The 24,240-nt window shown below is 39.0% G+C and overlaps 1 protein-coding gene across 1 annotated transcript; it reads left to right on the top strand.

Moving 5' to 3' along the window:
- The first annotated feature begins 2,085 nt into the window (after positions 1–2,085).
- On the top strand, positions 2,086–23,295 carry myg1 (myg1 exonuclease). Its single transcript, XM_069146670.1, has 7 exons — positions 2,086–2,414; positions 3,996–4,108; positions 10,205–10,364; positions 11,444–11,593; positions 13,045–13,167; positions 13,865–14,046; positions 22,723–23,295. Exons 1-7 carry the CDS (start codon positions 2,133–2,135, stop codon positions 22,910–22,912), a joined length of 1,200 nt encoding a protein of 399 aa, XP_069002771.1. The 5' UTR covers positions 2,086–2,132; the 3' UTR covers positions 22,913–23,295.
- Positions 23,296–24,240: the final 945 nt, after the last annotated feature.

The raw sequence follows: 24,240 nt of genomic DNA, 5'->3' as shown, positions 1-24,240 counted from the left end.
TCTATGCAATCATGCAACAGTTCCTTTTTCATTTTTCAATCACTCTAATAATCTTGTAAACCTTCAAATTTATCTCAGATTTTTCTTCTTCCAGCCTTTCATGTGTCTGTTCAATTAATATCCAGAAATGATCTGTCTGTGCACATAACTTGTTAAAGATGAGATGATCCTTCATTTGCCTAATATATTCAGCATAGTAAGAGGTGGATGTATTGTTTCCCAAATTTGTATTCTGGATAAATATCCCTCACCAATTATACAGTTATGTTAATTACCTACTTGACCGAGTCACATATTAGCAGTATTAAGAGTCATTAATTCAGTTGAAGTGAAGAGGCAAATTATAATTTGCGATAAAACTGATATAAGTGATGAAAGTGTGTGTGTGTGTGTGTGTGTGTGTGTGTGCGCGCACGCGTGTAATGTGTATGAATATGTGTGTGTGTGTGTGTGGGGGGGGGGGGGGGGTGCGGGTCTACTGTTGTCTTAAGAACAAGTTGCCAACATAAATAAGACATCCATTGTCCAGAATCAGCAGCCCTGTTTAGCATTGACTTTCAGCCAGTGCGCTGTCCATGGTGCTGATCAAAGCCTACAGCCCCAGTGGAAGGTGCAACATGTACCAGATGTATTTACTCATTTAATCTGTGAACAGGAATATAAAGGATACATATCTAAAATGGTAGGAGGCTAAAAACATGATTTAATTCACTTAAGTTTTTAAATCTACAGTGTAATTTACCCTGACCTAAGCAAACCATGTTGGGACAAACTGCAATAAAGTAGTATCTTGATGGTGTTCTATTCGTGATTTCAATGATGATGCTGTAGATGTATTGTTTTTGTGACACTAATTTAAATAACTTTTCAAGGCTCAATACAAGTATAAAAACCTCTTTAGAAGGTTCTTTCAGCAGTGCAGTGTACAACACTTAAAAAAAAAAAACTAAAAGCCGTTCACACTTTTTAAAAAACCCAAACAAGCAAGTGAAAAAAGTGAATAAAAGAGTGGGAGTATTGGATTAACAAAACACGGTTTGACCGTGGCCGTCGCAAGAGAAACCCAACACCCAATACTCTCAGGAAAATAGACTCCCCCCATTCCAAATCAATATTTATTGATTTCATTACGCTGAAATAAAGACTTGTCAAGTGACCTGGTGAACTGGTGTTATGTGACAGAGCAGCTCGGTTCAATGACTGACACTCAGCGCCACCTGCTTGTTGTAAACTGAACCAAGGAAATGAAGAAAGAAATTGTATTTCTATAACAATATACAGCCAGGATTCTTTCTAATTAATACCTGCACGCAATATGAATCGAGTACATTCACACTGGACAGAATGTTACCATCATCAGAGGATGAATCACAGGCTGCAGGAGAAAGTCTTTATAATCCTATTTCTAATATAAAAACCAACCTTTAGCAGGCTTGTTGCTGTTGTATAATGGGACATGGGGGTTTGCTTTCCACTAATAGATCAGTGTGTGGATAAAGAAAGAGCAATTGTTTTTTACACATGGGAAGGCACTGAAACTGTGGTACCTCTATTCAGCCTGGATACTACTGGGGTCCCATCTGGCAAATTACCTTGTCAATAAACCTTGAAGATACTGACTCTGACTCTCACCAGCCGATAACTCAGGCCCTCTCTATCATGTATGTATTTATGAATTTTATTAAGGTTTATTATCAAGAGACAAAAACAAATCAGTACCAAACAAAAACAACTCGAGTGCACCCCTTCACTTGATTGCAGATGTAATTTCTAAAAGGATATAATAACTCTCAATACTCATTCAACAGCCTTGTCTATTTTACTGTCTGCAGCGTCCTCTGCTGTCACATAAGTTCCGCCTTCATAAAAACGCATTATTACATTACCGTGGTGATTTACTTCACATCAGTTCAGTCAAGCTAATCATATTGTTATTATCACAGCCACTGTCTTTAATTACAAAACGTAAAAAAGCAAGCAAGCAAGAGAAGCAAAAAAAAAAAAAGAAAAAGAAAAAGAAAAACGCCTTACCGGTTCCCGGGCTTCTTCGGTTGACAAAAGAGGCGTACCATATCCGGTCCGGCTGCTAAATGTGTCCGCCACTGGCGGGTCTCGTGTGGATTGTTGTCTGAATGTGGCGTGTCCGTGGTTTTGCACTTAAACTAACAAAACTCACCTCTTCGGAGACCACAAGCAAACGCGCAAGTGTCGTACGAAGTTTCGACTCGCAGGACAGGTGCTGTTGTTTACTCTCCGTAAACGTCACTCGCACTGCACCGCGCTACATGTCAAGTCAACGAAAGAGGATCTGCACCGACAACATGACCGTCAAAAAGATCGGAACTCACAACGGCACCTTTCACTGCGACGAGGTCCTGGCCTGTTTCTTCCTCCGTCAGTTACCGGAGTACACGGTGGGTATCGCACCCTCACATGCTCCCGTTTAATTTTAAGCCCGTGTTAATACAATGTGAGAGACTGTTACTGATACCACAGTGAAGTTTACTTCCTCTCTTCATTCTGCATTCTTGATTATAGGAAAAATAAACTATTTATCGTTTTTATATTCCTCTCTTTTTGCATATACAGTCTGGGATTCATGTCAACCGAACCAGTGTCTTGCTTACAACACACCAAACGAGGGCGCTGCTGTATAAATAGATAGCTCTTCCAAACAGTATAACGTATACATAACAAATGCATCGTACGTTTTAGGGTAAAATTGCACGTTAAAAGATCCACTAAACAGGATAATAGCTGCAGTAAAAAAAACAAAAACAAATTCTTTCAGTTATTTACTGCCTTTCCTCATCACTAATTGTCTCATTTACCTGATTGAGTTCTTCTGAGTACTCCTCATTTAAAGACTGCAATTCCTTTCACTCATTCTCACCCTTTCATTGTGCTGCAATTCTGATAAGAGTTCATCTTACTGTTTAGTTTGACCTTATGTCCATGATAGTGGAGCTGAGAACTATGTTTATTTCTTTAAGATGACATATGGGAATAATTTAACTCATTCTTGATCAATTTTAATCTTGTATTTGTCTTCTTTCAGATTCAAAGGCCTGTGTGGCTTTTTTTTTTTCTCCATTCGACAAATGTAACTCCTGTGATTAAGTAATTGAGTAATGATCAGCCAACGTGATCAGCATTTTATTCTGAACTGTTCTGTTAGATTGTAGTGCATTTCTATTGATTATTGATCTGAATAATGTGGCACTCAAAATCTCTTTATGATAATGCACAATTATGTGGTGCAATCATTGACCCAAATGTAAAGTACAGTCAGCCCCATCACCAAAAGACTAAACATCACAAAAAAAGTAGGCAATTAAGTTGTCGTGATAATTTTATATACTGATGTTGATATATGTCTTGACATTGTTGACACTTTCTTGATAATCAGTTGAGAAAGTGTTTGGCCCTTCTAAGTAAATTAACTACCCGAAGCAAAAACCATACAAACAATTTGCCATGAAGCCTTCCTGCACAGTGATTGCCAGCCTTACCCGCAATGTCCAAATAAACTTGAGATATATTAAAGGGATAGCAAACCCTCTATTAACTGTGTTACAAAATCTCAATATTGACAGTTATGTCATAACACAATATATATTATCCTTTTGCCCAAACCAAGAAAATAATTAAGTGAAAGCAGTTCTGCCATTATGTGAGCCAATCGTTTGTTTATATTGGTACTGTGAATACAGAATCATACAGCACACATTTATCTTATTATTCTAACAAAAAGATTTTAATTATATATGTGAATTTGCATACGATTTATATGGTCAAAAATATAAATTGGGTTTTTCGCTAAAGGTTAGCGCTCAAAACAGCCTACCGGCCCTCTGAGGCCCAAATAGGGCCACTCTGGTGTTATAATTAATGGTCTTGGAATTTAGAATACATTTGATGCATTTGAAACATTGGTATGCATGATTTTTTTCCCCCTCATAAATAACCTACGATTCTTCTTGTGAATTGCACAGGATGCTGAGATCATCCGGACCAGAGACCCGGCGCAGCTGGCAGAATGTGACATTGTTGTAGATGTGGGAGGAGAGTTTGACCCCAAGAGGCACCGTTACGACCATCATCAGAGGTACAATTCTGGCAGCAAGCTGCTGCACACAGAATATGCTCATATGAATAAATCATGTTAATCATACTGTGGGTTTATTTGGATATAGTTAATCATGATGCAGCATTTTTCTTTCTTCATCAACACTACATTATTACTACAAAGCAACTACTAAGTTGGATATTGAGGTCTTTGAGAATTCTTGCTGAAAGTGACAGTTAAAGTTAGATTTTTTTTTTAAATTAACAGGTAGACACCAGTGTGATGGAAGAATTTGATGTTATATTTTTTACATAAACTCATATGGCCAAATTATTGTGGAATCACCCTTGTGCTGTTACTTCCCAATAATTTGGCACTTTGTGTGGACTTTATAATATATATAATATCAATGTAAATAATATCATGTTCTTTTTTCCTTAAATAATAATAATAATAATAATAATAATAATAAACTTTATTTGTATAGCACCTTTCATCCAAGAAGTTACATGTAGTGTTTCACATAAAAACATATAAAGGAACATTTAAAAATACAGAAAATAAACGAGATGCACAAGAACAGATCAAATTAAACAGAAATAGAGTTGAAATATAAAATAAGTAATATCCATTTTAAAGCCCCAGTAGTTAAGTGCAGGGGAGCTTCAAGAGTAGCTAGTCAAAGGCTAATGTAAAGAGATATGTTTTGAGCTTTCTTTTAAAAATATTAACTGATAGCTTCCCTGATATCTAACATAGTTTATTCCACAGCTTTGGAGCAGAACTGAGAAAAGCTGAATCCTGAATTTTCTTTCGGTTGTTGCTGGAAACCTCCAATAAACCAGCAGCAGATAATATCAGTGTTCTTGAAAGCTCATAGTTAACCAGAGAGTAAAAGATGTAACTCGGTTTGAGCCTATTAAGAGCTTTGTATTTGAGAAGGAGGACCTTAAAGTCAATCCTGTGTGTTACAGGCAGCCAGTGCAGAGCAGCCAGAACTGGACTGATGTGTTGTCTCTTCTTGGATCTGGTTAATACTCGAGCTGCAGAGTTTTGGATGAGCTGAAGTCTATCTGTTGTTTTCTTTGGTAGGCCAGTAAAAAGTGCATTACAGTAGTCCAGTTGGCTAGAAATGAAGGTATGAATCAACTTTTTGGCATCTGTCTTGATTTATAAACAGCTGCACCCTGGCGATGTTTCTAAGGTGGAAAAACGAGGTTTTCGTCATCTTGTTAATATGAGCCTTGAAACTTAGATCTGAGTCTAATATTACACCGAGACTTGTTACCTCTGATCTTATCCACAGAGTTAGTTGGCCCAGATCATTTTCTACGATTTCTCTTTTTGTTTTGGGGCCGACGAGGAGGATTTCTGTTTTATTCTCATTTCATTTTGGGAAATTATTGCTCATCCATTTATGTATTGCTAAAAGACATCCAGTGATGGCGCGCATAGCTGCATCATCATTTGGTTCAGCTGCGATGTACAGTTGTGTGTCATCTGCATAACTATGAAAACAAACATTGTGTTTTCTAATGATGTTCCCCAGTGGAAGCATGTAAAGTGAGAACAGTAAAGGACTGAAGCAGCTCCCCACAGCAGCTGTCAGGTTTCTCTGACACTTGATCTCCAATGCTGATATAAAACTTCCTCCCTTAACATTAAATGGACTATGTTTTTTTAGTGACGGAAAATCTCACCAAACCTTGTACAATGGGCCACTTTCAGGTCATTTAGACGTGGGAGTATGCCATGTCTTTGAGCCATCCACGATTATTACTTAACATAATCATAATATGTACTTTGAAAATGGCCAGTGTCTTTTTTTTTTATCTAGAGATGTTATCATTAGGGATATTTTCACTCTCTGGTGTCGGAGAATGAGAAAGTAAATCTCCCTGTGCCTTCTGTTCTGACATCCTTGAAGCATCCTGATTGTGTGAATCATTCAGGGACAGGCGTTCATGTTTTCTGGGAAATTCCCTGGCAAAGTTTCTCCCGGATGATTGCATTCACTCAAAGTCTCATCACGTTGAGTAATCAGCCCATTCCAGGTGTTTTGTCAGTTTAATGTCCTGATGATAATCAGAGATAGCTTTTATGACCATGGTGATAAAGATATGGCAGGGCTCTCTTCCTGGCAGGCGGTTAGTGATAATTAGCACTCCTTCTATTGAACAAACCCCTGCTGTTGGTTCACAAGGCACAGAGGCTGCCACAACACTGTCAGGGGCCACAGGAGAATGTGGCTGTCACTCACATGCGCGGATGGGGGCAAGATGGTTGTGATGGCAGGGATGGATGTAAGTGGGCTGGGATGCTGCAGGAAGTTGGAGAAGGAGCTGGCAAAAACATGTAGTTCTCATTTCAATAGCATTTTAAAAACCGTGACAGTGTGCAGATGAAGTTGACAGTAATACCAATACATCCCACCCAAAATCTAGAGCACTTTTTTGTTCTGTTGCCATTGGTGTGTGAGTGGATGAATGGGAGACAAACTGTGCTTTGAGACTACTGAAGTGATAAAGCACGATACAAGAGCAGACCATTAACCATTTAACCATTTGTGACCCTCCATATGTGTCCTGTGAATGAGATAGTTATCTGATATATCCTCTTAACTGTTAAGCGTCAGAGTTGCTGGTAGGCAGATTTTATTACCTTTGTGCAGAGCTAGTTTACCTGGTACCCTTTATTTTCATTTGTTATGCAATGCTAAAATAAGCTAACTAGCTGCTGGCTCCTGCTGCATGTTGACTGAACAGAAAAGAAAGTGATATCAATCTTCAAAATCCCTGCAAACAAACAAACAAACAAGCAAGTGAACAAGAATATTTCCACAAAATGTTGAACTGTTCCTTCAACAACAGTTCAAGGACAATTTACATGACTTGTTTAATACAAACTGTAGAAGAAGAAAATCATTTTATATTAAAAGCTTCTTACGTAGAGAGGAAAATGACTACAAGAAGTTGTGGAGGGAGAAATGTTCTCCAAACTCTAACTAAAGGTAATAAAGCACGTCAGATTATATCAGGCAGGGATTAGGACTGTGGTTGCGTACACTAGAAATGCACTCACTAATCCTTATCAGCAAAAAAATAATGTATGGAGTGAGTAAATATAATTTTCAGTGACAAATACTGTCTGAATTTTGCAGCCCCTCATTGGCCGTGAAATAAAATGACTAAACCTTTTCACGCAGCTTTGTTTTGTAACGGTTTAAAAGTTGTTCCCACTGGATTTGCTTCTCTGTGGACACTGCAGGCCACAGTTCACTCAATTAATTTGCCGTTTGGAATTAAAGTTTTCCGCTAATAATCATATAATCTACAATATAATTTAGTTCTTCAGTCATACTGGACACATTCTACTGGACAGGTAGGTGTTTAACCAGCAATGACCCACAAACAACAGATTCTGAAGTGCTCCTATAAAATTATTTAGTCTGTTCTACAATACCACAATTGGATTTCATTCCCACCGTCTGACTCTCAAAGGAGTGCATGTGTAACCACCGAGACTGAACAATTTATTTTGTTAATGAAATTCTTCTTGCATGTTTAAGCGTCCCACACTTTATACACCGCATTAAAAATATACTTTGGTTCAACCGCTGCTTGAGAAGCATTGCTAATAACTAAAATACTCCCACTGAATGAAATAAGTACAAAGCAAGATCCTTATAACACAAATAATTAAATATACTTAAATAGCTGCAGCGACGTTGTCCTTTTGTGTCACTCTTGTTTAGATTGTGTTGCCTCTCAAAAGCCTCGGAAAGCTCCAGTCAAGCGGCAACCTACCGTGACGTCACCCATTGGTTTGTGAACTGTTGTTTTGAAGATGAGTCTGGCATTTCAGCTGTTGCCATCTTGTTTTTTTGGAGCCATTAGTAACCATATTAGGAGTGTGCGTGGAGGAGTGAGCGGTGTATCTGGCTCGATCTGACTAATAACCCGTCCCCCTGTCCAGGAAACTTTACTGCACCTTCAGCATGTCAATCAAACCAGACATGCCCCATACGTACCACTTTTTGAAGATAGTATCTAATTCATTAAATAACTATTTTTGAGCCGAAGGAATGACACTGTAATGACTTGTGGAAAAACTTTAACTTTACTTTACTTATTTAATGAGAAAAGTTCAATGGGAGTCTATGGAGCTAGAGGTTTTTAGGAGTCAGCCCCTAGTGGTCCTCTGAGGTATTGCACTTTAAGGCATTTCAACATTGTCTTTTCTTTTTGCACCCAGAAAATACATCCATTTTTACATACAGTCTATCGCTCCGATACACCATTGCTCTCTTTGCAAGTCTAATTTCCCATCATTCTGAGGGAAAACTGGAATCAGCGTGATAGAAACTTTATGTCCAGTAGTCTTAAAAATGTGCTGAGGTTTTTTTGATTTGCCTCGTTTCTAGTTGCTCTTCAATAAGTTCATGAAGTTTAATCCTGCACACACATCAAATAGTATTCGATAGGGCCATTCCCTGTAATCATATAGAGTGATTAGCTTCATCAAGTGTTGCAGCTGGTGCAGTATGGAAATTATACTATATTGTATGTTTATTATGTTTAAACAATTCTTAATTCATTTCTAAATATTTCCCGTTCTTAACTGTGACTCTGCATGGTAAATGCACTACTAACTATCTTTGATTCCACACAAACAGTTTAATGAATTCTTTTTGACAAACATATTTCCTTTAGCCCGTCTACATTTCAGTTTGTCATTTTCCCCTCGCTCATTCACTCCCATCTCCTGATTATCAGCATAGAAATGCCTCAGCTTGGCCAATTAGTCCTTTTAATAGCTGTGATTACCCCCCACTTCCCGAGCATGTCACTCATTCATTTGACGGTCGTTTTTCCGCTGTGCCGCAGCCCAAGCATCCTAATTAAGCCTGAATTAAATGACCAGCAGTGGCTCTGTACAGGAGTCCACCCATCTCAGCACGTGTTTGAGGAGAGACCTCCAGTAGCTACTGTATTTGTGCTCGCACTTACAAACATGTCTTAGCAAACAGAAGATTTGTGGATGCATTATTATTGATTTCTGATACACAGCCTGTAATTACAGCATAGCTAGAAGCAGCCTTTTATTGACTGACCCCTTACTTGAATGGATCACTTATTGGGAAAAAAAAAGTGAATTAACTGTTTGTGAGCCGAACACTAATGTTTAATCATGCAGGCTGTGACTTTTTGATCCATGTACTTGATAATCTCAGTCTTTAGACCATGCAGTATTTTTCAGTTAGAAGCTGTGATCTAAACTGTTTATCTCCAGTCCATAGATTCATTTTTACTGTGATATAAAATAGAGAAAAGCAGCAAATCCTCAAAGTTCAGGAGCTGGAATGAGAGAATTTTGGGCATTTTTGATCAAAATGATCTTAAATGATGAATTGATTACCAAAATAGTTATGGATGAAATGTCAGTTTATTATGTAATCGACTAATTCTTGCAACCCTAACTGTAACAAGGCGTTACTGTATTTGATAGATTATCTGTTTAAAAAAAAAAAAAAAAAAAAAAAATCAAAAATGATGACAACATTAAGCTGATTGCGTCTGTTGGTAATGAAAAACAGACACCAATTTCCCTTTCATCATTAGTTTTACAATTTATCATCCACTGTGAAGTTGAAACAATACATTCAGTGTTGTTTGAGAGACAACAAAAGTAATTTATTAAGCAGAAATTCCCCAAAAATCACTGGTTGCAGATTCTCTAATGATCTCATTTTCTGATTTACTTAGTGAGTAAATTGAGTCTAATTATATTAGTTTTTGGATTGTTGGTTATTTAAGAGGAGACATTTAATAATTTCCATCATGGTCCTTATCACTGTTTTCTGACAAAGTTACTATTGTTTTTTTGTAAATTTTTCACTACACCATAAATTAATTAACAATTGAACAAATACTAGATTAGTTGATAATGAAAATACAACATTGCCAATCTAGTTGAATTCTGATAAACTACTCTTGTGAATTAAGTGGAACATGTCTATTTCAAAGCATTATAAATGTCTTTTTCTCTCATTCTGTACAAAATATTGTCTTATTGTTATAAGGCCAGCTGTGTTTCTGTTGCGGTCGGCTAACAGATTTTTCTCCTTCTGTTTAGGACTTTTGCAGAGAACTTCCACAGCCTGTGTCCAGAGAAGCCATGGGTGACCAAGCTCAGCTCAGCCGGCCTGGTCTACCTGCACTTTGGTCGTCGAGTGCTGGCCCAGCTGACACAACTGAAGGAGGAAGACAGGCAGCTGGAGGTGCTCTTTAACAAGGTGAGAGGAGAAAATTGACAGATTTATAGCAGGCAATGGATTTCCACTGATTGCGTTTTATTCACAAAACAAACACTCCATTGGAAACAGATGTTTTTTACTGGCCCACCTGTGTCAAAAACAGAGGCTCTGCTGGGGAAGTGATCCTAAACACTGCCAATTTTATCATGAAGTTGGAAGAAAGGGAACAAAAAAGACATCTGTTACGCATTAAATTATCTTCACTACTAAAACCATGTTGCTACTCTCCATGTTTGTGCGTTAAAGAACAGAAACCATGTGGTCGCTGTAGGAAATGCAGTATACTCATTTGTTAAACATTTCGTTGTTGGCCTTTTGCCTTCATCAGACAGTTGGCAGTTGACTGTGACAAGATATTAAAGGACTGAGACAGGAATGTGACAAAGTTCCTCTGCCAGATTCAAACTGAGTTTAATTCAGTGCATTGCAGACCGCTCGGCCAGCAGGAAGCCTTGGCACACAGTGCATTTTGATGGCCAGGAACATTAAGCCAGCCAAATCTTAGGGTCACCATAAATGTAAGCACTATTAACTTATATTATCATCAGCTTTTGATGTGTCAGTTTGTCTAGAGCCCCAAGTAATCCTTTTAATCATGGTTGTGGCTTTACTTATTTTAGGATGTTGCATGTCTTGTTCTTAGCCAGTTCAGGCAATCGGAACCTCTATTTTTGCCCCGAAGCTTAGTTCCACTTGTAAGCCACTTGTAAAATGTCAACTCTTTGGTGATAGACCTTCAAAGTCATCTGTGCAGCACGAGATATGTCTCTACATCTGTGCACCTCCTCTAATTCTTGCAAGTTTTGCAAGGACCTGTTAAATAGCATCTCTTTCCAGTTTCCTTTTGGTTTGATGACAAAGACTTCAGTAACTGCCCACGCACTGTGACCAATTGGATTTTAATCATGATGTTATAATCCCAGTGCATTTATCTCTCCTGATAGTCTTGTCTGTCTTTACTACTCTGACTTAATGCTGAAAATGTGTACAATCATAAAAAAGTATATTTTTGTGTCATTAAAGGTTCTACTGTCACATGTCTGTCAATTTGCTTGCAGCTGTATGAGCACTTTGTAGAGGAGGTGGATGCTGTAGACAATGGCATCTCACAGTGTGATGGGGAGGCCCGTTACGCGGTGTCTACCACGCTGAGCGCACGCGTCGGGCACCTGAATCCATGCTGGAACAGCAAGAGTCAGGATACTGAGGTGAGTCATTTGAGACTGTGTCTTTTTTGCCTGAAAAATGCCTTAAAAGTAGTCCCCGGTTATTTTTGAATCTGACTAATTGACTGATTGACTGCACATAATAATAAAAAACTACAAGAAATGTGAATAACAAAAATCTGCACAAACTAATGCAAAATTATTTTTTATGAAAGCGCTAAAATACATTAAAAACACCTCTAACTGAAGCTTACTAGCTGATCAATAACCTGCCATCATGCACTGTGAATGTTCTGACCTGAAATGCCTGAAGCCTGTTGACTTGACATTAAATAGAAAGCTGTTCCACAGCAGGGCCACAGTGTAAAAAAAAAAAAATCTAATTTAATGATAATGACACACATTATGTTAGGAGTGTTGTGGTAAACATGACCGGTGCATTGCAGTGAAATCAGTGAGCGGAGGTCCTTTTTAGAGGCGTGCAGAAACAACAAAGGCTCGGAAATGGCCTCGTGTGACGTTTCTGTCTCTCATTAGTGCAGGATGAGAATGCCTGTAGGGAAACGGCACCCGTTTACTGCAGACTCTCACGAGATACCTGCAGCCTCGCTTTGCATCTATGTTGACTATGCCAACATTTTTTATTTCCATCGTTGGGGTCTCTCCTGGGTCTCGCTGGCCCATTTGTTTTTTTCACATTCGAGCTCTCATGATTATAATTCTCGTCCTGGCACTTCCTTCCAATTTCCTGACTAACTGACACTGCAGGGAAGCCATCTCTGAGAGACAGGACACTGGGAGAGATTGGAACTGGAAAATGTTGGCAACTTTATGGTAGACTGACCTGGTGAACTCTCAACAGTGGCTATTTGTGATAATTGAAAATCTAATGGATTTTCATCTGGTCCATCCATGACTGTTAAAACCCAGAGCCACTGCAGGCCCCTCAATCAGATGCATACAGATTAGACTGGCATGACATGCTGAGTGTGTGTGTGTGTGTGTGTGTGTGTGTGTGTGTGTGTGTGTGTGTGTGTGTGTGTGTGCACGCGCATAGGTTAATGTCTGCATCTATGTTCTTTCTCATGTTCTGTTGGGTTTCTGCTCGTGAGACTATGAAAGTGAAGTCAGGCTGGAGTTGGTGCAGAGTGTGACAGGAAGCTAATGAAGCAGGGCTGTAAGGATCAGGTGGGAGATGGTTAGACGAGACTTCATCACCCCCGTTTTATCTGGCACAGTCTCACTTAGTGCTTGACATCAAACTATTGGAATTCAAAGTCGGTGTAGTAGCGACAAAAGATGTAAATGATCAAAAGGAGTTTGAACTATGAGCACGTTATGAAAATTCACTGAGTTCTTTTTTCTTCATCATGATGACATCTAAAGTTTAGTTACTTGTCAAAAAAAAACATGTATTCTTTGAGAATATTTTAATTCTCACATTTCTTCACTGTATCTGACTGTAACGTGTGTGTTTTGTATTTTCTCTCTAGGAAGGTTTCAGGAAGGCTTTGAAGATGGTTGGGGAGGAGTTCCTTGACCGCCTGGAATACTACAAGTCCTCCTGGCTGCCGGCTCGCGTGGTTGTGGAGGAAGCTGTTAAGGGGAGGCATCAGGTACAGGTTCAGCACACTTTATATGCAGCTGTGGGCTTTGCACATTTCTCATGTTTCTCATGTAAGAGTATTTAATTATGTAAATTGTGTGTTGTATTTTAAAGCACCAAACACAAAACATCCTTTGGGGGGGTTAGAGTCTTATTTGGATTATTTTGTCTTTAGTTTTAGGCAATTGTTTTAATATTGCAAGAACTTTTATTTGCACTGAAAAAGATTTAGGTAGTTGTTTTTTTCCACCCCAGTCTTGTAGTTTTGATTCTCTGTCACTTTTCTAGCATGGAGGGGAGAATAATAATGTCCTTTTCAGTGGCAAGTTTTTGCAATAATAGTTTTTAATATGTCCTTTTTTAGTTCAAGATTTTGTTCCAATGGCAAGTTTTTGATTCAAAAAATATATGTTCTTGGTCCATACTTTAGCTCCCGTTAGACTATATAGTAAAATATCATGTATAATGATGTTAAGAAACTTTATTTTTAAGCAATGTATCAAGCAATTGTTTGATTATTGTTTTACTTTGCCCTTACTTTCTAAGAAATCTTACAGAAAACAGGACAAAGTCATATTCATCTAGTATATGACTGGACTGTGTATGAAATATTGCTGGTCTGTTTCTACGGCTAAAGGAGTCCAATCTTTGTGTGTCCTTTTTTGCACATTAGTAACACAGTTTCCTGGTTCTCCTCTTGTTTCCAGGTGGATCCCAGCGGGGAAGTGGTGTTGTTCTCCCAGGGTGGGTGTCCATGGAAGGAGCATTTGTTTGCCCAGGAGAAGGAGCTCCAGGTGGAGACGCCCATCAAATTTGTCCTCTACCCAGACCAGAACGGACAATGGAGGGTCCAGTGTGTCCCTGCTGGGCTCAACACCTTCCAGAACAGGTACTTTTTTTTTTTTTTTTTTTTTTTACAGGAATTTAGTTCAAGAGCCACAACTGCAGCTTAATCCAAAGTCTGCTTTTAGTCAAATTTTATTGAAACCATTTCTGCTCAGTAAGATACAGCTTGTGACCACGTGTGCCGTGGAGGCACTTTGCATGAGTTACCGTGGCAGAAATGGAGCATGCAGAACTCGCAGTGACACTGAGAGACACACACACAAGACGTTTTCCCAGACTGGATTTTTTTTTTTAATTCAAAGTGACAGACACAGCTTCAGAGTTTTTCACATGTTTTGAATTGAGCTGAGCTCTGGTGACAGACGAGCCATGGTGTATGATTTAACGTTTGTGCTTATTGGACCATTTGACAGCCACTCACGGAGGGCTGATGTGTTATCCGGTGAGAGAGGAACTCCTACAAGGATAGAAATACTTGTCTGTAGGATGAAGAAGATACTTTAGTTAAGGGAGAGGTTTTGTTTTCACATTGCTACCTAGGGAACTGAAAAGATGTAAACACAGCCAACACCTCGACAGAGCCACCTGAGCCCTTTTTTCCATGCACACGCTTCTCACTCAGGTGTTTCTTTTTTATCTTTCCAATGTTAATTACACCCAGTGCTTCAAATACAGCAAGCTGACAGATATACAATACATGCTGCTTTGGCAGTTTGACAGATGCTTTTATTTACAGCTGCTTACTTGCTAACATCAGGGTTTTTATGAATATTAATGAGAGTGAGATTCATGCTCTATTGAACGACAGAGTCCCTTTGATTAAAAATACGTTGTACACTCGCATCCTTCTTGAAATATGAATCTGATTTAGGTCGTTTACAGTCTAATTCGATCTTTAAATGACAACACTGGAAAAGAAATTAGGTTTGATGTGTAAATGTGCTCAAGTTAAACTAAAATGATTAATTCTTTTGTTGCCAAAGAAAAAGGGTCAGGTGTTGGTGCTTACCTTGAATCCATGTCTCTTAAGTGGGAAAACAAAATGGTAATGTCAGTGCAGTTGTTGAGACAGACCTACATTTTAGCTGCCAAATCAAGACAACTTTACAAATTTACCCTGATTCCCTAACTTTAAATGGATTATTGCAAAAAATGTCTGTTAAGTTATTTGAGGTGACACGCAAGTAATTGATCCTGTTGGCGACAACTATCATTTTATGAATTTTTTAATGTGCATGAATTAGTTAAAACGTTGTTATTGTGAATGATAGCATACAGCACATCTCTAGCTCACGATGCCAGCAGCAAACATTGACTAACATGACAATGTTTTGCACGTATAATGTTTATCATATTTACCATGTTACTTTAAGTCCTTAGGTGTGCTAACTTTTGCTAATTATCAAAAAACACCAAGTGCAGCTGAGGCTGACATTACAAATGAATGCATTTACATTTATGTTGCAAACCTTTGTGTTTGCTGTGATTATTTTTTAAGTTTTCTCCTATTCTAAAACTTAGCTACTTTTTCTCTGTTACTTTTGTGTAAAATAACACTTAATTAATCTCAAAGAGAAATTAGTGTTTCATTGGAATGAAGTAAAACACAATAGTCTTTTCCTTCATTACATGGCATGCTGCTGTCTTCAGATTTACAACCTATACAACACTGTAAATCACTCTGATTTGTGTTTATGACATACGTAAACATGTCTTATCTTGCCTTGCTTCATGCATCAGACTCCTGCTGTTGTTGTGGATCATTTCTACATGTTTTGCCAATAATAAGGCCTTCAACCTTCAAATCTAACAACAAAATGAAAGATGCCACATCCACGATGCTCATCAAACCATTAGTATGCTTGTCTTGTCACCTGGTACATAATAACAGTGATGGCAATACAAAGACCTCCTGATTAACACCAACCTGTGGAGAGGAATTGTTTACCCAAAAAGCTTCTCGCAGTCCGACCCACAATGCTGCTCTAATAATGTCATCAGCATACTCTCTGGAGTTCTGTTAGGTAGTGCGTTTCTTGACTGCTGCCCTAAATTCCAGACTGCAGCACACATTCTCAAGGTATGGCCAGTGAAAATGTGTTCCAGCCTCATACTGGATGTTGTCTTGGAGATACTCCGCTTTTAGCTGCTTAGTGCCTCGTTGCTTTGGCAGTTGTTTTCAGTGTCATGTTTACCATCCTTATAATCAAGAAAACACAATTTGAGTTTGGTCTTTCACCGGATACTGACAGAATATTAGCTCCAGGAAATCTTCTGATGCGGAAAATCTTTACAGCAATGATATTGCATTCTTGTTTTTTTTTCTCTGTTGGATTTGGTTCTTGTGCTCTGAAGTTTTGTCGACTTGTGCTGTTTGTTATTGTTTTTTAAAATGGTAGTAAGTGGTGAAAGAGTTTTGGTGGTGATTTATGCTTTTTAATGTTTTAAGGATGCAACCAGATATCAGGGTAAAGCGTGCAATACACATGCCAGTCCACTAGAGAGTAGCGTGTCAGTTTCACATTCTCGTGTCTCAGAGTGGCCTGATAAAACCACGTGGTTAGGGTTAGGCAAAGCAACAACAACAAATGCATGGTTAGCCTTACACACCAAAACTACATTGCTTTAAAGAAACCTTCTCCCAGACTTGAACAATGACTTCATGCTTAAAAGTCTTCAACTGATAACACTGGACCTCACCTCCTTCCTCCAGGTTTTCACTGCCTTTGTACTTCGTCAGATGACAGTGATACTTGGCTTAAAGATGAACATTACTGCCAGAGGATAGATTCTGGTCATAGATTGTTATTAAAGGTGGATGAAATGACAGCCCCCCCCCCCCCCCCCTCCGTCAAAAAAAAAGTGAAGCCAAGTCATTTCAACTGCCACCTCGTGGCTAGTTGCAGTATTGGTCATAAACCATGTTGGTCATAAACCCCGCCCCTCCATGTTAGCAGATGGGGTATGGGCCAAACTATGGTTTCTTTCATACGCAGTACTTCATCTTGATGTTTGTTTATTTTTCTGTTCGATATGATTATTTGATGCGATAAAAATGGGGTGTGACATCGTGATTGAAAGCTGAGTTGATTGAAGAAGTTGCAGAGGCACTGGTGATGGTTCCATTAACGTCACCAGCTTAAGCTATAATCTCCTGTCTTCAAAAGTTCGGCTGCACTTTTGTACAGTCGGCGGAAGTGGAGACTTTGTGACAGAAAATGTCTCCTCACATCTGCAGAGTAATATAAAACATACGAGTGTTGCTGGTTATAACGACAAAATTCACTGGTGACAGATTATATCGGTTGTTGTTGATAAATGTTCATTTTAAAACAGATCAAATTAGAGGTTATATATTCTCTGCTTAATGGACTCTGCAGCTGGTGTCTGTATTCAGCCAAAGATTGTTTAAGTGGAAAGATGTGTCACTCTGTAACACCAATGTACAACCATGATTTAATTGTGTGTTTCTGTGGTTCATCAGGGACATCCAATTAAAATGTAGTTATTATGGCGCTCATCTTAATTTTAAGATTTTAGTCCATGTTATGAACATGAATTAGGCTCCCACCTAACATTATCGTACTTATCCAATAAAAGGTCATTAAACATTTTAGAATTGTAGTTATTTTTGCCTTTAATTACTTGTGAATGTTTATAAATAAACTTGATGAGACTCAACAAAGATTTGGACTCAATAAGGATATTTAACTGCAGTTGGTAGATTTGTGAGACTGAAAGCAGATAATGCTGTAGGGAAGGAGAAATGAAAAAGCGATTAGTGCTGTCTGTCTGTCAACTAATGAAGTTCGTGAGAGTTGTGTGTATGTCAATGTGTTTCCAGTATGAGTCATAGCAACCTGAGATACCCAGTATTTTGTCCTCATGTTCCATCACGCTGACGTCAAGGCTGGCACTCTCACTCCACTTACTCATGTACATAATTAAATTAGAATCTGCAATATTTTTATGTCATATTTTCAGTAGTGATGAATTGGCCTTTACAGAAAATATAGTTAAATCTTATTTTCTGATGTCTTTACTTCTATTAGTTTTTTCACCCTGGAGCTAAAATCAAGTTTTCAAACACATTTTTCATGGGAGTGTAATTATTATTGTGATAACTTTTGTCTTTGATCAATTTTCATCCGTGTCAAATTAAATTAAGCTTCCCATTAAGTTTTTATTTTGGATGACTCGTCTGTATGAAAGACTGCCTCTCCAACAAGTGTCAAAGTGAAGATAATTTTGTTTACAGCTGTGAGAGGCTATGACATTTTCAATATAAATTCCACTTCCAGTACTTAAGGCATTTTCTGCTGGTAGAAATTCCCTAGATCGAACACACTGCATGATGTCATGAAATTTTGAAGCTTTTTAAATAAGTAAATCAATTATTGCATAACAAAAGAACCTTTTAATGAGTTGTTATGCAAACTTTATACTGATACTATTATACACTGTCTGTGACAGTTGTATTGCACTTCCTGTCATTGCTTCACAATAAGAGTCAACCTGTGCTTTGCCATTTGCAGAAGTATGGACGGTAGGCTCGGCATTTGCAGCATGTTACCCGTGTTCTGTAAATGTGTTGTTAGTACGTGCCCTCGTGCTTTTATTCAAGGTTTGACAGGGGTCATTATTGACACACTGTGGGTTGATTTGAGAGCAGTAGGGGATCTCCTGCGCACTTTGTAACCACAGGCACGGGAAGAGGGTGGAATAGCGTTTTTGATTCACTCCTAGTGAGTGCTCGGTTACAAACCTTCTATTTTCACCCCTGTCCCTTTCCTCCTGGCTCTCCCATTAGTGTCTTTTTGTTCCGTCTGTGTCTCTTTGCGCTCTCTCTCTCTCTTGTGTAGAGTATTTCTGTCTCTGTCCGATAATCACCCTCTTCCATTTCATGACTTTTTTTTTTTTTCCTATCTGTCTTGCTGTCTTCCCATTAATCCTATTTCTCCTCCCTCCTCCTCCTCCTCCTCCTCCTCCTCCTCCTCCTCCTCCTCCTCCTCCTCCTCCTCATCCGCCCTCAACCCTATGTCACTGTCTTACCTTTCACACCTTCTGCCAGACCTTTTTTTTTTTTTTTTTTTTTTTTTTCCCCCACTCAACTGCAGAATCTCATCAGGCGGTAGCGCTTTCAACTAGAAAGACAAGGCACCAGTTTATGGTCACAGAGCACTTCAAAGGTTTAATTTAATGCAAACATGCTGGTTGGTGTTGGGTACATAAGAGCAATGGCTGGGGAGGTGGATTACAAACAAATATAAAGCTCCAGATGGCTCTTTCTCTAGGTGGCCTGCTTCCTCCCAGTAGGCTTGTGCCGACATTGCAAAAGGGGTGTTGTTATCGCCTGTGTCCCTGCTACTGCACCTGGGGGGGGAAAGGTCTATTTTTATCAGCATCACATTGCTCAGGAAATGTGAGCTAGGAGAAGGAAGAGGAGAGTGGAAACAGTCCTTCCTTGGAGATGTACTGTATAGGATAATACTGTTGGTTGACAGGAGCATGAGCTGAACCAGAAACGTGTACCTCTATTTAAGGGAAAACACACTGGCTGCTGCCACAGTTATCTGCTCTTTCCTTGTATTTGTCCAGCAACTAATGATTTTTTTTTTTTATGATTGTTTTATTGTCTTCTTTTTCTCATTCTTATTTTCTCCTTCTCATCTACATTTTGATGAATTGGTGAATAAAATACAAGGAAATGCTAACAGATGCCGCCACACATGATTTTCGAGTATCACGTGAGTTAAAAGAAAATCAGCAAATCTGCACAAATATGAAGCTGCAACTACAGAATGTTTGCTTGAACAATGATTTAAATGATCGATCCATCATATTAATGGTGGAAGGATTCTTTGTGTTGACTAAAAGTCATTAGTTACAACCAATAGAACCATGTTTTATAATATTTAATTATTTAGTGCATTTTTTTCGAGCAGCAGGAAATGTTTTAAGTTTCTGGGCTGACAAAAAAAGGGAAATAAGTAACATTGTTCTTACTGTGCTACATTACATTAGTGCTACATTACATTACATTACATTAATACTGTAATAATGAGTTTTTAAAATAGAACTTTTAAACTCGTGCTGAGCTTCATTTCAGTCAGGAGAAACTTAATTTTAGAAACGGATACAAAATGTTATTGTGAAGCTTAAGAACAAGAGATAGACTTGAGGGATGTGAGCGTCTTTAGCTATTATACCCCTTTGTGATGCCATCAGATTTAAAGGGGGGGGGGGGAGGCAGTGTGTAGTACAATTAACTCCCCAAAGAAAGTCAGGAAAATAACAGGAAAGAGAAAATAGACCAACTTGACACATCGATCTTTACCCTACGAGCTTTGTAGTAAATGTAATGACAAAATTAGACATGGAAGGTTTTTGAGAAAGCAAAACAATTAAGGCTGCAGGATAATATAAAATGAGGTTGTGATGATCCTGAGGGTGTGAGTGTGAGGTAGGCTGTGAAGAATACAATGTAAGAAAAGGTCAGCAACGACCAAATCAAATAAAAAGTCACTAAGGACCAAACAGAAATGAAGCTTAACAGATCAACTTTAATCAAATGTGGAAAAAAATGAGGTCCGGCGACGAAACAAAAATGAAGTCTGCCAAGACATAACAGAAATTAAGGCCGAATGCCTAAAAAAATATATCGTTGAGGAGTGCTAGTGCTGGTCATGAAAATTGGGCTCGCGGCGAGTCGCCTGGACCTGACAGCTGATGCGGAAGAGAGGAGACCAGATTTGAATTTTGACAGCAGTAGAATGATTGGCAGATTGAGATTGTGGCAAAGTTTGATTGGTTTGCCTGAAAAATCCATAGTCAGGTATTTAGAAGAAGTCATCAAGCTGCAGGAGGATTCAACACATCTGCATACTGTATGCACAAGTGGCTCTTGTTATAGTCTTGGAGAAGAAGGCTGACCAGAGAGTTCAAGCGCTGCATAATATCACTAAAACCACGCAGTTTTTAAGTATTAAAGATCTCCTCTCTCACCAGTACCTACTCTGAAGTAACGTTTTTATCCAATGAAGCACTAATTCCCAGTATTTGTCTCAGTTGGGGTCTGTGGGGGGTTTCTCCCGTGAGAAGTTCATTTGCTAATTGTAGTTTTATTTTTAGACTGGTCATCTTGAGAATGAGGGCTTCCTGGTCTGTCATAACAACAGCAGTCATCCCCCCCCTCCCACTCGTTCCCTCATTACCAGCCTTGTTGATCTTTCCTCAGAGATCGTTTTCCAGCCATACCGTGGAGATATCGATTGAAATCGAACATGCAAATCATTTGACATTGTGGTTCATTTTGCACAATTCCAGATGGTTGACTGTCTCATCACATAGAATGGCAAGGGGAAGCAGAATGTCTGAGACATGGACTCTTCAAAAATAAGAGCAAGAGAAGACACTATACTCGCTTCAAACTGCAGCCGTGTATGACAACCGTGTCACTTTATTTCTGACAAGTTTGCCTTTACAGTTCTTTAATTCATCGAGTGTACGACAAAGAAATTGAAGAGCCTGAGTTTGGCATGCCGTTTTTAATGAAATCTGAACTTGAAGTGGATTTCGGCAGTTTTGAAGGCATTTCAAGTCATTTCAGAAGCAGTCGAAGGGTGAGAGGTGACCAATGAAGTGCTAAATCAGAATTAAATCGGAACAAAACTTTGCTAAATATAACAATACTCTGAGGAGAACAGGGTCTGAGGTAATGGAGATAATGACACGCACAAGCACACGCACACGCTCGAGATAACTGGAAATGCATTTTAAACGATCTGCCAGGCTGTGGACAGATGTGTATGCTCCATGCAGTAGGGCGTAGATGAGCTGCTCTCCATTTTTATGAATTTTCAGCATCTTACCACCTTATCCTGAGACACTTTGTCGAGGTCGGCTCGTAAACCCTGGCAGAGCTAATCTTTCCCCCACTTTATAAGATTGCCTGTTTACTCTGGTTCCATCGTATGTCTCTCCCGCCACTCTGCCAATTTGTGATTTTCCACATTGTTGGAGAACAATAATGCTGATTTTTTTTTTTTTTTTTTTGGTCCATTTGCTGGGGTTGATTGTAGTGGTGCTATACGTTAAGTTACTGCAGTTTACCTTAGATGACAACGTGTCGTGTCCTGGTCAAGAGGATAATATAAGTGTTTGTGCAATGCTATGCACAAACAGCAGAAGAAATTCATCATAAACAATGAAGTCACATTTTGAATTACCTTTGTTCTTGATGCAGTAACCAGCAATTATTCTCATTATTGATTCTTTTTGTTTATTTTTTCAACTCATTGAATATCAAATCGCATTTTCGCAAAGGCAAGGTGATGCATTTATACCTATATATTTGGTTGTCCAACTAAGAGTATACAACCCAAAGATATTCAGCTGATTATTTTACAGTAAAAGAGAAGCTGGAGCCTGCAAATGTTTGGTATTTTTGCTTTAATAGTTACTCAGACGATTGAGCATATCATTTTACTTCACCGAACTCCTTCTTGCAGCTTTGTCTGGGTTTATTCTGTTCTTTTATTCGAATATTATTTACATTATTCCAATGTCCAGAATCAGTGTCACAAGTGCTATTTTTCTGCTTATGCAAAAATGTACAGCACTGTGTGTTTTGCCGAAGTAATGTGTCAACAGGAAGCGAGCAGCTGACCACATAGTGTCCATCTGTAAGCCAACCTGCCCTTCTGTGTTCCTGTCCCAGGCTGTCCCTGCCAGAAGAGTGGCGCGGCGTTCGTGATGAAGCCCTGTCGGAGCTCACTGGGATTAAGGGCTGCATCTTCGTCCACGCTGGAGGCTTTATTGGCGGGAACAAGACCAAGGAAGGAGCCCTGGAGATGACCCGGAGGACCTTGCAGGCCGCCGCCCAGCCCCCCGCAAACGGAAGCAGCTGACCTGTTAGAGAGGATGGCAAACGGCACGGCTTTTTTCTGGTCCAGTCTTTCAAGGGAAAATAGCAAGGATTAAAATGTTAGTTAGCTTTTATGCAGCCTGTACATCCCAACCATGGTTAATGTTTTGTACTGCCATGTCAGAATGGTGATTGTGTGGTAATAGCAGCCAAAAATCATCGGACCGGTTCCTAAATATTAATGTAACAACACAGACTCACTCTGAATCATCATGGTTTTCTTCTTCTCCCTGCCTGTTCTCATAAATATGTATCTGTTTTTGTTTTGCAATACAAGACAATTTGGATCACATTCTTGTCTTTGGTAAACATTTCCATGTGAGGTTAAATTCACCAATAAACCGCGCGTTTCCTATTCTGCTCACATACTTTGGTTTTCATTCTCAGCAGGAATAATATGCAGCCGTCTGACCGACCAGCGCCGACATCTTCAAAGCCTGTGAATACCATGGCCTTACCTTTCAAGGGTTGATTTATATAGACACCTGGACAGTGGTTCCCTCTTTCATTCGCCTACTGACATTAACTGTAGCACAACAAAGACATACAGAGGCTACTTCCACTGGCTCCAAGATCAAAGCATTAATAATGAGGCCTGATTAATTCTGAGAAATGTAATTTCCAAACGCCAAGTAGAGCTGCTCCTTGTGGCACCCGGTATCGTGACAAGGTTATCGACACTGGAATGAGTCGTACAGTCAATTTCCCTCTAATAAAGTCGGGGGATATGCCTTGAAATTCTCATTATTACTCCCAGATGTTCTTACCCCTTAGCTCTACCTGTTACTCCTCCTCCTGTTATTGCGTGCCTCATGAGGCTGACCTTCTGCTGCTCTCGCTCTACATAACATATTACTCTTATTTCATTGCCGTGCTTTTTATTTCCATCAGTGCTGGTGTTATTTTGCAGTGAAAAAAAAAAAAAAAGGCTAATTCATGTGTTGTTACTTACAGCTGTTGATGTTTCTCTGCTTCATTTATTTTTCCTCATTTACCATTTACTGTGTTCAGTGGTGCGGACTGTTACTTCTTAAACAACAAGATCCGTTTACCGTCTTTCTTTGACATTCTTTTACTTTTTTTTTCTTTCTTTTTTTCTCTCTTATTTGAAACTGAGACGCTTTTTGTGCTCTGAGTGAATCCTGCTCAGAAATACAAACATTAGGTGGCTGTAATTGAAGGAATTTGCGCAGATAATACGTGGTCATAACAATAAATCTCAGTGTATCATCTAATCTATATTTAGTCTCAAGTTTCAACTGCTGAGTTCCTGTTTCCTTTTAGCTGAGAGTGCACCGGCTATGTATAATA

Source organism: Embiotoca jacksoni, unplaced genomic scaffold, assembly GCF_022577435.1.
Source record: "Embiotoca jacksoni isolate LCO1_2020_lvr unplaced genomic scaffold, fEmbJac1.0.p SCAF_1, whole genome shotgun sequence".
Lineage (NCBI taxonomy): Eukaryota > Metazoa > Chordata > Actinopteri > Embiotocidae > Embiotoca > Embiotoca jacksoni.
Note: the sequence above shows the minus strand (reverse complement) of the source record. Positions and strands in the feature narration are given on the sequence as shown.